Genomic DNA, 15,444 nt, shown 5'->3' with positions numbered 1-15,444 from the left:
TTGGAGGACCGCTGAGCGCGGCCTGCTTAAAGGGGCTGGACTGATAATTCGCGCGTTTCCGTACGCAATTTTCCCGCCTTCAATCTCTCAGGATTTGGAAGCTCCTTCTGGCGGGCAGTTGCTTCTTTGGTGTTTTGGTAAGGCTCAGGAAGGTTCGGATTAAAGGTTTCATTAGTTATGTTTTGAAGAAACTGAGCAGATAGTGAGGGGCTGTTTGTGCATAATGTTAAAAGCTCAGAAGTGTAAAAAGTTTGAGCCAGATAGGTGTGGGTCGTGCCTGGCATCCTGGCATCTGGGAAGCTGACACAGGATTGCCGCGTTTTGGAGCCTGGGCATCTGAATGAGATCCTGCCTAAAAAAAAAAAAAAAAAAAAAAGAAAGAAAAGAAAAGAAAAAAGAAAGGAAGAAAGAAAGAAAAAAGAAAAGGAAAAAAATCCACTATCCCTCTGTTGACTGGAGCACATGCCTTTAATTCTAGCTCTCGGGAGGCCGACTCAGGCGGATTTCTGAGAGACTGAGCCTAGTTCTACAAAGTGAAAAATCTGGGAGTACTGTATTATAGAGGACCTTGAAGGTGCTACTAATATAATTATCAATTTATTTCACTTGTTTTCCACAATTGGGCCCTTCCTGGGTGAAGACAGGAAACTGGCAAACTTTAAATAAGTTGTGAGGGCTAGCGTAGACAAATCTTTATCCTTTTTTTTGGGGGGGGGGTTTCAAGAGACAAATCTTTATTCTTCCTTTAGTTTTGAGACTGTTTTGCCTTGCTCAGGCAGGTTTTTTGTTTTGTTTGTTTTTTCCTCCAAGTTGGTTTTTGTGTGTTTTTCACCCTCGACTCCTGAGTAGCTAGGCTTCTACACAGAGGTGTCACTTTACCTGTTATAGAAAACTTATATTATGAATTTATTAGCTCAGAAATGTATGTTTTTGAGCTGGTGGTGCAGTTCAGCAGTAGAACACTTGCTGGGAGTGAGCCTTAGCATGGAGATCATTGTTTTGGTTCATGGCAATCCAAGAGAACACGAGGAAAAGGCTTAGTAAGGTCCTGACTTTATGAAAGAGTGTATGGAAATCTTATGTGGTGATGCCCATATTCTGAGGCTTTTAGCTTTTTTTTTTTTTTTTTTTTTTTTTTTGACTTGGGGCAGCCTTTTTTATGTTTGTTTTCCCAACCGGTCTCTATCTCTCAGAGTAATGGAGAATGACTTTGAAGTTCTGGTCCTCCTTCCTTCACCTGCCTAGAGCTGAGATTACAGGTGTGGGTCGCCATGCCTGGTTTTATGTGGCGCTGGGGAGAGGCCAAGTTGGAGCATCCTACCGAGTTACATTCCCAGCCCCTGTTTCGGCTTTTAAAGTCCTCTAGGACATTGCCCCCAGAAAGAGTCCTTCTATGTAGCCCAGACTGATGGGTTCCTACTTGCTGTCTTCTCCATGACAGCAGTTCTGGGTCACACTGACCACATGTGGGTTTTCTTTAGTTCAAAACAGGTGAGCAGATAGTCACGCGCAATTTAAACAGCGTTGTCAGCTATTAGAAACCAACAACACAAATGCTTACTTTTGTTTTTTTTACCTCCTCCCCCCCCTTATTTTGAGACAGGGGTTCATGTAGCTCATGCCTCCCTTAAACTGCCTATGAAGCTGATGATGACTTTGAATTCCTGATCCACCTGCCTCTGCATTCCCACATTTGGGTGACCAGGCTTCGCTGCTCCCCTTATTAGGAAGTACAGTAGCAGTCACGTGTGCTTTTCCAGCCTGTGGTTTCCGCAAGGGGCAGAGGTGGGCGGGGTCCAGGCTGAATGTTGACTGCACAGCTGCTGGTTGAAGGAAAGGATGCCTTTGTGCACGCATGCGCATGGAGGCCAGTGGCCAATCTTGGATGACTTTCCTTAGTAGCTGTCCACTTTAAAAAAAAAATCTTATTTTTGTTTTTATTTGTGTGTTGGTGCACAGATCAGGACAGCAATGAGAAATCGTACTTATGTGGGTTGGGAATCAAAACCACTAACTTGCGTGGCAAGTATCCTTACCTGTTGAGTCAGCTCTCTGGCCCCACTTATTTCTGAGAGTGTTTTTTGGACCTGGGGGGTCTGTTTAGGTTAGTCTGGTTAGCCGTGGAGCCTCAAAACTCTGCATGTCTCACCTTGCATATGCTGCTATTGTATCCCCAGCTTTTTACTTTGGGTGCTGGGAATCAAACTCAGGTCCTAATGCAAGCACTTTACCGACTGTCATTTTTCTCAGGCTGTTTATTGAATTTTGTGTTCATTTGTTTCCCAATCCTTACGGCATTTGAGGATATGGATCTTTTTCAGGGTCGTGCTGCAAAGCAGCGGTGTGGTGTTTTTCTAAGCTAATGAGCCAGTATTTTTCAAAGCAAGATCTCGGGACCTGCTAGCCCTCAGTATTACAGAACCCATTTAAGTGTTGACTCCCAATTCAGGAAGCTGAGGATTAGGAGGCCGGGGAGGTGGCTCTCTAGGTTAGAGCGTTTGTCGCGCCCCCGGCAGCACCCAGCATTTAGGGGGTGGAGACAGATGAATCCTTAGAGTTTTTTGTTAGCCAGCCCAACGGAAAGGTGACCTGCTGGCTTAGTGGTCGATAAGACTTTATCTAAATGGGTAAGTGATTGAAGACACAAAACAAAAAAATGCGCCTAAAGGCTTTCTGGCTCAGGGAATCCGCCTGCTCCCAGGGATCTTCACTCGAGGCCACTCCCAATCTCGCCTAGGTTCTACTGGGCAGAGCCCAGCTGCTCAGGGGCAGAAAGATGTCTGGGTCCAACGTTGAAGTTGAGGAAAAGGCGGCCTCCAAACAGTGTTCCCAGGTGCAGGTGAGACCTGATTCGGCCTGGGAGGGGCTGCTAGACACTGGAACCTGGCGCCAAGGAAAAGCCATAATTCCTGCCTTTTTTTCTTCTTAAATTAGGTCGTTAAGTGTTGAGGAAAGTTTCCTACTAAATTTATAAATTACGGTTGGTTGGCCTTTAACCCACCCCTCGGGAGGCAGAGGCAGGTGGAACTGTGAGTTTGAGGCCAGCCTGGTCTACATAGTGAGTTCTAGGTCAGTCAGAGCTTGTTGGTGAGACCCTCCTCACTCCCGCCAACAACAACAACAACAACAAAAACCTCTAAAATCGTAGGACGTGTCTCGGGTACCTTTCCTCTGGCTTCCCAGCCTTTGCTTTGCAGCAGTTACTGTCAGCTTTAAGCAATTACTGCTAACATGAATCTGACCTTTGGCGTAATTGCCTCAGTTACAGACTTGAGGTTAAGAAGTGCCTTCAGTAATTCCTTTCAGGTTAGAGAGTTAAGCATCCAGATTTTGGAGAGGGGAAAAGTTTCCTAACATACCATCAGTTTGAATCATGTTGTTACTATGAAGTAGGAATTAGACTTAGGACGATTTGTTTAGTGTCTTGTAAGGAAGAACATAGGATCCGGATTTCTAATGCTCTTTTCCTTTATTGCCCCAATAGGTGAATGAATATAAAGAAAATGAGAATAGTGATTATACTTCTTTGAGACCAGTACACACAACTTCAGGGAAAACAGCTAAGGTTTATCTTTCTCCATTTTCGCTCAGCAACACCAAGCTATTTAAATTGTCCAGATCCCCATTTGAAAATAATTCTTACGATGCGGTGTCTCGTAAGAAGACCGGCCGGAAGAAAACTTGTAGAGAGGTTTTAACTTCGAAGATGAAGACTGTATCTTCCAAGGCAGAATCCCTTCTGCTGAAACCACCCTCGGATGCCGGTACTGAAAGTACCAAGCTGGAACCCAAGAACACGGCCGAGCCAGTGACTCTCAGTGTGAACATGGCAAGCAGCGACGAAGATAGTTCCCCAGGCCTGGTAAGAGTGGTTAGTTCTAGTAATCTAATCTCACTTTGAAATGGGAAGGTCTGGAAGGTGGGGGAGGGGGAAGGATTTCTAGCAAAATCTGTTTTATTAGCTAATGTAAATTCCAAAACACGTTTTGTGTATGCACATGCTTGTGTGTGTGTGTCTGCACGCGAGTGTGCACGTATGTGCTCTGACACGAGAGTGGAGGTTGTAGGAGTCAAAAAAGGTTCTCAGGCGTGGCGGGGCGGCAGGCGCCTTTACCTCTAGCTTGCAAGCCTTTTAATTTAGTGTGGATGTCATTGAGTTTAGTTCTATTTAAATTTTTTTATTATCATTATTTCATTTCTCAAGGCACGATTTCTCTGTTTAGCCTTGCCTGACCTAGAACTAGCTCTGTTGACCAGGCTGGCCTCAAACTTAAATAGGCCTGTCTTCCTCTGCCTCCCGAGGGCTGGGATTAAAGACAGGGCCACCAGTGTCCAGTTTAATTTCTAGTCTTTGAGACGGGATCTTGTTACATAGCCCAGGTTAGCCTCCAATTTACAGTCTCTTTGCTTTTGCCTTGTAAAAGTGCTGGCTTAACAGGTATGTACCACCATGTTTGATTGGAAATTAAATATAATTGATTGATTAATTATTTCTTGCGATATATGCCAAAGTCTGGCCTGGAATTTGCTGTATTGATCACACTGGTCTCTTCCTCCTGCGGGCTGGGTTTAAGGTATCCTAAGTGTTGCGCCACCTTGCTCGCTTGTTTCTATAGTTTCTTTATTATTTTCTGAGATTTGTCTGTGTCCTGGCTGTTACGGGAACTTAGTCCTTTGACCTGAGAGAGTCCTTGAATTTCTGCTGTGCCGCCAGGGTGAAGGGATTAAGGGCGTGGACCATCCTTGCCCAGCTGCCAGAGTTTCTTAAAGGAACTGATCTCTTGGTCTGGGACTGTTCTTTGAGAACTGCTGAACTAGATTATGTTCAGACTACTGGATTTTAAATTAAAGCTGATTTTTGCTTGAATATAAGGAATAGACACAGCAGTAAAGATGCTTAAGCAATGCTATGCTTGACTAAGATACATTTTTCTTCTTTGTTTAGAGACAAACTAAGATACAGCATTTACTTCCCTTCCTGCTGAGCCAGGAGTTGAACTTAGGGCCTCACACTGCTAGGGAAGGGAGCGCTGCATTTGTGAGATAGACTTCCAGCCCCCTGTTCGCCCTTTATTTTGAAGCGGGGTCTTACTAAGTTGCGCAGGTTGGCTATGGGAATTTTGGTCCTTTTGTCTGAGTCTCTGTGTTCCCTGGGATTACTTGCCCCCCTCACCATGCCTGGATAACATGATGACCACACGGTTCTCTAGTTTCTTCTCTTTTCATCATCACTGTTATTTTTTTATTATGGTGCTGGGGATTGAGCACAGGGCTTCTGCATGCTACACAAGTACTGCCGCTGAGCATCCTGTCCTTGGGGTAGGGTGACAAGGCTTCACCCTGCTTTAGGAGTGGTGTTTAGCTTCGTTTGCACATATTATCTATAAGAGCAAGTATAGAATTTTATTTTATGAGAAAATTTGTGAGTTTTAGCTCCTAACCTCTCTACTTTCTACTAATTTTTTTTTTTTTTTTTTTTTTTTTTTTTTTTTTTTTTTTTTTTTTTTTTTTTTTTTTTTTAATTTTTGAGACAGGGTTTCTCCGTGGCTTTTGGTTCCTGTCCTGGAACTAGCTCTAATAGACCAGACTGGCCTTGAACTCACAGAGATCCGCCTGCCTCTGCCGGGGATTAAAGTGCTGGGGTTAAAGGCGCTCACCACCACTGCCTGGCTGTTGTTTTGTTTTTAATAAAGAATTGGCCACCTCTTCTGTCCTTTTCATTCTTCTAGCAGGGTTTCATTTAGTAGCTGAGGCTGGCCTGGAACTCACAATGTAGCCCAGGCTATTCTCAAACTTTTGGTGATTCTCAGCGCTGCAGGTCTGAGTCTCCATGCGTATTGCTTCATAAAGACTTTCTTGGGTCTGGGAACAAGTAGCTCAGTGATAGAATGCTTGCCTAGCAAATGAGGCTTCAGGCTCAACCTCTGTTACCACAAACCAGCAAACAAAGGAATTGCTAAGCTTGGTGTGCTGGTACATACCTTCATCCCAGCACTTTCAAGACAGAAGCAGAAGACTGGTACAAATTCACTACCAGCCTGGTCTGCATAGTAAGTTCTAGACCAGTCAGTGCTACAGATGCGATTGTCTGAAAAATAAAAAAGATCAACCTCAAAAACAGTTTCTCTTGTGGCTGGTGAGATTGTTCATGGGGTGAGGGTGTTTGCCCCTAAGGCAGATGACATGTGTTTAATCCTTAGGGCTTTCATGGAGCAGAAAAACAGATCCCTGAAAGTTGTATTTGAGACCTCCCTATGTATGCCCACACACATACAAGTAAATAACATACACACATAAAGAAATAACTGTAGTAGATAAATGTAATAAAAAGAATTTCTTGAGCTGGAGAGGAGGCTCACAGGTTAAGAGCACTGGCTGCTCTTCCAGAGGTCCCGAGTTCAAGTCCCAGCAAAGCGCATGGTGGTTCATAACCATCTATAAGAAGGTCTGATGCCCTCTTTCTGGCATGCAGGCAGAACACTGTATATATAGTATAAATACACTTTTAAAAAAAGGATTTCTTCTCCAAAACCACAGAGAAACCCTGTCTCAAAAAAACAAAAAAAAAAAAAAAAAGATTTCTTAGCTGCTGATTACTTGTTTATTTTAGAGCTGGAGTCTCAAGTATTCCAGGTTCAGACCCTTTTTGAAGCTACAGTGATAGTGCTCTTTAATTACTGAGACAGCCTACTCGGATCCTCTGTTTTCCCTGAGGGCGGAGAGTGCAGGGGGGTTGTTCTGGGATTGACCCTTGGGCTCCTGCTAGGGGAGCCCTCTCCCCTCCAACTGGAGAGGAGGGGGGGAGAGGGGGAGAGGAGAGGGAGGAGGGGGGGAAAAGGGAGACGGGGAGGGAAATGGGAGGCGGGGAGGAGGCGGAAATCTTTTTTTTTTTCAATAAAAAAAATATATTTAAAAAAAGAAAGAAAGAAAAAAAAAAGAACTGCATTCCTAGCTCTTTTTTTTTTTTTTTTTTTTTTTTTGAGACAGGTTCATTCTGGCTGTCCTGAATCTCTACTTTGTTGACCGGGTCAGGCTGGCCTTGAACTCAGAGATTCACCCGCCTCTGTCTCCCAAGCCTGGGGTTTAAAGGTGTGTACCACCACACCACACCCAGTGTTTTTTTTTTTTTTTTTTAATTCGGAAAAACTTTTTGAGTTTGGCAGTGGGGGTTCGTGCTTTTAATCCCAGCATTCAGGAGGCAGAGGCAGGCGTGAAGCAAGTATGGTCTACAGAGTGAGTGCCAGGACAGACTCCAAAACTACACAGAGAAACCCTGCCTCGAAAAACCAAATAAATAAACAAACAGACAAACAAATAATAAAATAAAAATATTTATTTTGTGTGTAAATGTATGTGTACTGGTTATGAGATCCTCTGAAAGGTAAGTTATTATTATTGTTTTGGTTTTTTTGAGAGACAGGGTTTGTCTATGTAATGACTCTGGCTGTCCTGGAACTTGCTCTGTAGGCCAGGCTGGCCCCAAACTTACAGAGGTCCACCTACCTCTGCCTCTCCAGTTAAAGGTGTGCACCACCGTCTAGTTATTAGTATTTTTTAATAAAGATAACTTTTTTCAAATAATTTATTTCGGGTAGTGGTGGCGCACACCTTTAATTCCAGCACTCAGGAGGCAGAGGCAGGCAGATCTCTGAGTTTGAGGCCAGCCTGGGCTACAAGAGCTAGTTCCAGGACAGGCTCCAAAGCTACAGAGAAACCATGTCTTGGAAAAACAAACAAACAAAAAAAACCAAACAAAAAATCTGCCCTGTTTATTTGGGCTGGAGAGATGGTTCACAAGTTAAGAGAACTGACTGCTGTTCCAGAGGTCCTGAGTTTAATTCCCAGCAACCACATGGTGACTCACACCCATCTATAATGAGGTCTGGTGCCCAGAACACTATATACATAATAAATAAATTAAAAAAAAAAAGAGATCCAAGGTCATCCTTGGCTACAAAGTGAGTTTGATGCCAGGCTTCAGGGTGTGAAATATTGTCTTTAAAATAATTGGATAGTCAATTACTTAAAAAAGTAATTTATTTAAGTTTATTTTAGATGCATTGGTATGATTGGTGTCCATCCTCCTGGATTTGGAGTTACAGGCAGTTGTGAGCTGCCATGTAGGGTCTGGGAAGTGAACCCAGGTTCTCTTGAAGAGAACCATTGCTCATAACCGCTGTGCCATCCCTCCAGCCCTAAAGATGACTTTGGGCTGCTAGGAAATAGTTTGCTATGAGGGCTTGGTATTTGGCTGCTGATATTAGATCACACCATTTATTTATTTATTTGTGTGTTTGTTTATTTTGAGGCAGGATTTTTCTTTTTTTTTTAAATTTTATTTTTCAAAATTTCCACTTCCTCCCCTCCTCCCACTTCCCTTCCCCTCCCTCACCCTTCCCCTTTCCCCTTCCTCTCCAGTCCTAAGAGAGGGCAGGGTACGCGTGGGAAGTCCAAGGCCCTCCCCCCTCCATTCAGGCTTAGGAAGGTGAGCATCCAAATACAATAGGATCCCAAAAAGCCAGTACATGCAGTAGAGACAAATCCCAGCGCCATTATCATTGGTTTCTCAGTTGAGGCAGGATTTTTCTACACAGCCCTTTGGATGTCCTGGAACTCATGTCGGCCAAGCTGGCCTCAAACTCAGAGATCTGTCTGCTTCTATTCCCAAGTGCCAGGGTCAAAGATGTACAACACCACGATCTTACCTAACTATAGATTCAGATTCCCTTAATATTCAGTCCAGCAGAGTTTATGGGCTGTTAGTTAAGATAACATGAAGTAGAAGTTTGTGCAGTGTGAAGGGGAATTCCTGGGTAGAGAATGAAGAATGGTTTTGTGTGTTGGTTTGTTATTAATGTGTGAAGTAACAGATTTTTTTGGGGGGGTGTATTTTCTAGGATGATTTTTCAGGATTGTCACCTTATGAGAGGAAGAGATTGAAGAACATCAGAGAAAATGCAAAATTTTTTGCTTCCCTTCAGTTATCTGAGGTATGTATGGTGTTCGTAGTGGAAACCAAGATAATTAGATGATAATTTTTCATAATATCCAATGAGGGAAGGCAAAATTCAAGCAATGCTTGGTATAAGATCAGATGGTTTGTAGGCATTGTCCTCCTCCTTCTGTTTTGAGACAGTTTCCCCGGAGGAACTCACTCTATGGACTTGCTGGCCTTGGATTGACAGTGACGCGTCTGCCTTCTGAATGCCGAAATTAAAGGATCATCACCACATCCAGCTTGTTTTTCTTTTTTCTCTCTTCCGATTGTTGGTTTGTTTGAAGACAGTGTGTCTCTGTAGCTCTGCAACTCTGTAGATCAGCCTGGCCTCAAACTCTAGGCTGGCCTTGGATTCAGAGATCTGCCTGCCTCTACCTCCTAAGTGCTAGAATTAAAAGGCCTGCACCACCACCTTCCTGCAGTTGCTGTTGCTTTGTGTGTCCTGTTAGACACTTGCGAGCCTGCTGGTGGGTGCTGCATGCCGTACTCCCCACGCTTGAGATTGGGAGGTGGAGACTGGACAACTGTCTGTCTGCCTTTTTCTTCCTTTCTTTTTTTCTTTTTTTAAATTTTATTTTATTGGTGTTTTGCATGTATGTCTGTGTGAGCATGTCAGATCCCCTGGAACTGAAGTTACAGACAGTTGACCGTTGTGAGCTGCCGTATGGGTGCTGGGAATCGAACCCGGGATCTCTGAAGAGCAATCAGTGCTCTTATCTGCTGAGCCATCTCTCTAACCCCTGGACAATAGTATTTTAAGGTCATATATAGTAAGCCTGGCTACATGAAACTATCTCAGTTAACAAGAACAGCAAAAGAAGCTTGTAAAAGCACTTAAAAAAATTTATTAACCAAGAAGTTCCCAGTTGAATTTAATATTTAATTTTTTTTCAAAGATTTATTTATTTATTTTATGTGAGTGCCCTGTCTGCATGTATGACTTTATGCCAGAAGAGGGCATCAGATCCCACTATAGATGGTTGTGTACTGCCATGTGGGTGCTGGGAATTGAACCTGGGTCCTCTGAAGAGCAACCAGTGCTCTTAACTGCTCTGCCATCTCCCCAGACCCTTAATATTTAGTTCTTTAAAAGAAAAAGGTGTAGGGTAAATCTGAAGAATCTTGTTGATGATCGTGTCTTTTTCTTTTTCTCTGGCTGTGCTGGGTCAAGCCCAGGAGCCTGTACCTGCTGGGCAAGCTCTACCTGTGAGACTGGTCCCTGTTTAATTGACTCTGGGCATCTTTTCTCACTCTTTTTGGTATGTCGATGTTCGCAGACCAAAGATCAGTCTTAGATATTGTCCTTAGGAGCTATCAACCTTGTTTTTGTTTTTGAGACAGTATCTTTGACTGGAACCTGGGGCTTGCAAGTTAGACTAGGCTAGCTGTCAGTGAGCCCCAGGGATTAGGCTGCCTCCACCTCTCCAGGGCCTCCTTTTTTTTTTTTGGTGTTTTTTTTTTTTTGTTTTTTGAGACAAAGTCTCACTCAGTAGATCAGGGTTAACCTTGACTAAATAGTAGGTTCAGAGCTAGCCTGAACCACAGGAAAAAAGAAAGAAAACAATTTACATAGTCTGCTTATGTATGATTTTAATTAATCAAAACTATAATTTGAGGGTCTGGGGAGATGAGGTTCAATTCCTAGCACCCTCGTGGCAGCTCACAAATATTTGTGATTCTACTCTTAGGGCATCTGATCCCTTCTGGCCTCTGCAGGTACCTGGTATACACATGGGACATATACATACCTACTGGCAAAGTACTCATACATGTGAAATAAAAATGAATCTTAAAGTCGGGTGGTGGTGAATCTCTGAGATTGAGCCCAGCATGGTCTACAGAGCAAATTCTAGGATTGCCAGGGCTACACAGAGAATCCCTATCTGGAAAAATAACAACAACAAAAAAAATCTTTTAAAAAAGATAATTTTATTTATAATGAGTAAAACCTACAACTTTTCTGGAAAATGTCCAAATAGGTTTCCAGTACTAAAGATTTAGTTCTATAATTTGCATATGTATGCATAGAAGTATATCTTGTGTGTTTACCTTTGAACATGCTTTATCTTTTTTTGTTTTTGAGAAGGTCTCACTATGTAACTCTGATGGCTTGGAATTTACTGTGTAGATTGGGCTGGCCTCAAATTTAGAGATCCACTTGCCTCTTCCTCCGAAGTGCTGGGATTAGAGGTATGTGCCACCATGCTCAGCCCATGTTTTATTTTTTTTTAATTTTTTTAAAAAGATTTATTTATTTATTATGTATACAGTATTCTCAGTACTCTGCCTGCAGGCCAGAAGAGGTCACCAGATCTCATTACAGATGGTTGTGAGCCACCACCATGTGGTTGCTGGGAATTAAACTCAGGACCTTTGGAAGAGCAGGCGGTGCTCTTAACCACTGAGCCATTTCTCCAGCCCTATTTTTTAATTTTCTTAACATTTAATTTTGAGAAAGAAAGAGGTAGAGAAAGGCCGAGTGCATGGGTGCACCTGCTTGCTGTGGCACACGTGTAGAAGTCAAAGGTAGAGATCAAAGGACAACTTCGGGAGTGGGTCCTGGTGACTGAGCTCCGGTCATCAGGCTTGGCAGCAAGTGTTCTTATGGCTTGAGTCATCTTACTGTCTCATTGCTTTTTGAGACAGTCTTGCTGTGCAGCCAGGCTGGCCTTGAACTTAGGAAATGTGTCCTACTTCAGGCTCCTGAACGTTGGGATATAGATGGGTCACCCCACTTTGCTTATACTTTTAAGTTTGTTTTTGCAGTGCTGTGATTAAAAACAAGTCTGTGCATTCTAGGCAAGTGCTATGCTACTAAGCCATCCTGCCAGCCCTGTAATAGTATGTTCAATTAAATAATGTGCTTAATTATGTGAACTTATAAGCAGCTTGGCTCAAGAATACCAGTATATTAGATAGTGTTATATACTTTTTTTTTTGTTTTGTTTTTGTTTTTGTTTTTCGAGACAGGGTTTCTCTGTAACTTTGGATCCTGGCCTGGAACTCACTCTTGTAGACCAGGCTGGCCTCGAACTCACAGAGATTCACCTGCCTCTGCCTCCTGAGTGCTGGGATTAAAGGCGTGCGCCACCACCGCCCGGCCATATACTTGCTTTCATTACTGATGGTGTATTTATCTCATGTCTATTACCAAGAATAAGTACTGAATCTTAAAAATCTACTTCCTGAATGAACTGGAATAGTAGCAAATACTTACTGTTTTAATGGGTAAAGAGTGTAGTCGTATGGTAGCATGTTTATGTGAAGGTGTATTTTGTGTGTTTTAATGGGTAAAGAGTGTAGTTGTATGGTAGCATGTTTATGTGAAGGTATATTTTGTGTGCTTTTCAGTCAGCTGCAAGGCTCCGTGGAATGATAAAGAGGAGACAGCAACCTGAATCAAAGAGGTAAAAGATGTGCTTAACGTTGGCTAGACTACGGTATTTTGCAGAGGATTTTAATTCTGAGACATTGAATTGAGCCAGGCAGTGGTTGTGCAGGTCCTTAATCTCAACAGGGGAGGCAGAGGCAGCCGGACCACTCTGAGTTCAAGGCCAGCCTGTACATATTTTCAATTCTGGGCATCAAACCTAGACTTAGAGCCTGCTAGGTAAGTGCTTTATCGCTGAGCTATATTACCATCTCCTGGATCCAATTTTTTTTTCAACCACTTGTAGCTGTTGGACAGCTTTTTTATATTTTCCCCATCTAAAGGTGACCATTATATGAACCCAGAGATTTATTTATTTGCAGAGACTTATTTGTTTATTTAGAGACAAGGTTTCTCTACGTAGCCCCAACTGTCCTAGAACTAACTCACTGTGTAGAACAAACTGGCCCTCGAACTTAGTGATCTGCCTATGCCTCCTGAGTGCTGGGATTAAAGGTGTGTGCGCTACCACTGCCCAGCCTGTTTTTCTATTTTTTTAATTACAGTTTTTTTAATTTAGTTATTTCATGTTATGTGTATGAATGTTTGCCTGCATGTGTGTCTGTGCATCACATGCATACTTGGGCCCGAGTAGGTCAGGAGAGGGTTTGGGTCCCTTGGGACTGGAGTTGACGATGACTGTAAGCCACCGTGTGAGTCCTGGGAATCGAACTCAGGTCCTTTGCAAGAGCAAGTGCTCTTGACCACTGAGCCATTTCTCCAGCTCCAGTTTTTATTTTTATTTATTTTGTTTTGTTTTGTCTTGAGAGGGTCTCACAATGTATCTCAGGGTATACTAGAACTCACTATATAGTCTAGGCTGTTTTCAAACTCATAGGAATCCTCCTGTTTGTCTCTCAGTTGCTGGGGTTAGAAGTGTGAGCCACTGTGCCTGGCATTATTCTTTTAGATGTGTGTCAACTTTAGCCAGACTATGCAGATCTTATCTGGACCTGAAAGAACGGGGCAGACCACAGTCTAATGCTGCAGACAGCCTTATTTCAGTTCCAGTGTACTTTCATATAGGGAGGTAACAGAGAAAGCAGTGATCCCGGGAAGGCTGCTGGAGTTCAGAGGAACATGTAAGTAACCACCAGTAAGCACACACTAATATTAACAGAGCAGCCCTTTCTCAGAACTTTCTCAGGACCGAGCAGATGAAACACAATTGCCTGGCATGGACTGTAGATTGTATCTGGGAAAGCGAGACAGCAAGGCAGAAGGCCATATCCGGATTCAGAGCACACTGAACAGATTGGGTTCTATAGCTGTGATCTGACACCCAACAGGAATAAACACGTCTTAAATAAAATGTAAATGTTTGTCACAGGAGACATGAAATCACGTCCAAGAACAGTCCAGGGGAAAATACACCTGAGTGAAAGACCCTGGCCTGTCTTCCGCGTTGTTCACCGTGTGCCGTTCATTTGACCACGTTCTGACAGATGTGTGTGACATGCTTTGTTTAATGATCCTTACCTCATCACATTAAGGTTTTGGTTTAGATAATTTTGAGACTTTATTAGGATCGGTGTGGCCAAGAGATAAATCAGTAATTAAGAGCACTTGGCACTCTTGCATGTGGTGACAAACAGGTGCGTGCACACGTGTGTGTGCGCACACACGCGCACACACACACACCAGCATCAACAAAAAGCCAGTACAGTTACGTCTATTTCCCTATACAGTGTGTGAATATATCTATAGAACTCATTCCTAGATGTTTATTTCTTAAAATTACTAAACCCAGGACCTGAGAGATGGTTAAGTGGTCAAGAGCACACAGAGGCTGCTCTCTGGGAGGCCTGGACGTGGTCCCAGCACCTGCTGCGCTGACTCACTAGCCACCTGTATTTCAGGTGATTGGATGCCCTCTGGCACTAGGCATACACATACACAGACATAAAAATCAATTTAAAAAGTCTTTAACAAGTTACTAAATACGTTTTACTATTCGGCGAGAAAAACACGAGCATTTCCTTTACTCCTTTTAGAAAGAGGCCTAAGAAGAAAGAAAATGAGATCGGATGTCGAAGGTCCATGCGATTGTTGAAAGTAGACCCTTTGGGAGTTCCATTGCCAGTAGCTCCAACACAGCCAGAGTTAGAAGAAGAAGAAAATGTAAGAAAAAGTACAAATATAGTACATTTAACTTAACCAAATATTGAAAATTTTAAAGTATTTGTAACTAGAGTGATTTTTTTTTTATTTTGTTTCAGTTTTATTAATTTAATACTTAGGTATTGTATGCTTAAAGAGATTTCAGAGTTGTTAACACTAGGTAATCTGTACTTCTGCAGGAACTTGTGGAGTTCTGAGTAAATTATTTCTCTTTGTGAGCTTCGGTTTCCACATTTAAAAAAATGGTGTCACCCCAGTGTTGGAGAAGCTAAGTCAGGAGATTGTCACAAGCTCGAGCTGGGTTGCCTGGTTTGAGGCTACCTGAACTAGAGAGTAAGAGTATGTCTAGAATAAGAAGAAAAGGAAATATCAAAAGAATGTTGTACGGATGAAATTAAATAGAATCCGTAGTTCTTATACTAAGGGTTTAGTAAGTAATTAATAAGTGTAGCAATTATGGGGAGGGGGAGGGAAAGGGGAGGCGGCGGTGGGGAAGAGACAGAAATCTTTAATAAATAAATAAATAAATAAATAAATAAATAAATAAAAATAAGTGTAGCAATTAATACTGTGTAATATGTGATCAAACTGCTAAGGATTGGGCTGGGGACCTAGTTCAGTGGGTGCAATGCTGACTGTACGAATAGTGCCTGAGTTTGAATCCCCAGAGTCCATGTAAAGCTGGGTGTGGCACCATGTATTTAATTCCATAGTGAGGTGTGCAGCTGAGACTAGAGAACTCCAGAAACTGGAGGGCAGCTGACCTGGTGTGTGTGGCACCAAACAATAGAGACCCTGTTTTAAACAAGATAGAAGGTGAGGACCACCAACACCACAGGCTGTTCTGACTTAGACATGCGTGTCCACATTCACATAAACACATTACAGATACACA

At 42.7% G+C, this 15,444-nt stretch overlaps 1 protein-coding gene across 6 annotated transcripts in view; it reads left to right on the top strand.

The window, feature by feature from the left end:
- Positions 1–5: 5 nt before the first annotated feature.
- The window catches only part of Wdr76 (WD repeat domain 76), a 34,552-nt gene continuing 19,113 nt past the window's right edge, over positions 6–15,444 (top strand). The window contains exons 1-6 of one of the 6 annotated variants that reach the window (XM_050134353.1): positions 29–137; positions 2,738–2,839; positions 3,485–3,862; positions 8,898–8,990; positions 12,350–12,405; positions 14,423–14,549. In XM_050134353.1, the coding sequence (XP_049990310.1) occupies positions 2,777–2,839; positions 3,485–3,862; positions 8,898–8,990; positions 12,350–12,405; positions 14,423–14,549 (717 nt within the window). In that variant the 5' untranslated portion in view covers positions 29–137; positions 2,738–2,776. Of the gene's footprint in view, positions 138–2,608; positions 2,628–2,737; positions 2,840–3,484; positions 3,863–8,897; positions 8,991–11,731; positions 12,266–12,327; positions 12,406–14,422; positions 14,550–15,444 lie in introns of those variants that run through there. The other 5 variants (XM_050134357.1, XM_050134354.1, XM_050134355.1 and 2 more) reach the window with 5 other exon arrangements.

The sequence above is a fragment of the Alexandromys fortis genome, unplaced genomic scaffold, assembly GCF_014885135.2.
Source record: "Alexandromys fortis isolate MF-2015 unplaced genomic scaffold, M_Fortis_MF-2015_v1.1 scaffold_6, whole genome shotgun sequence".
In the NCBI taxonomy this organism is placed as follows: domain Eukaryota; kingdom Metazoa; phylum Chordata; class Mammalia; order Rodentia; family Cricetidae; genus Alexandromys; species Alexandromys fortis.
This window is presented reverse-complemented; position numbering and strand designations above follow the sequence as displayed.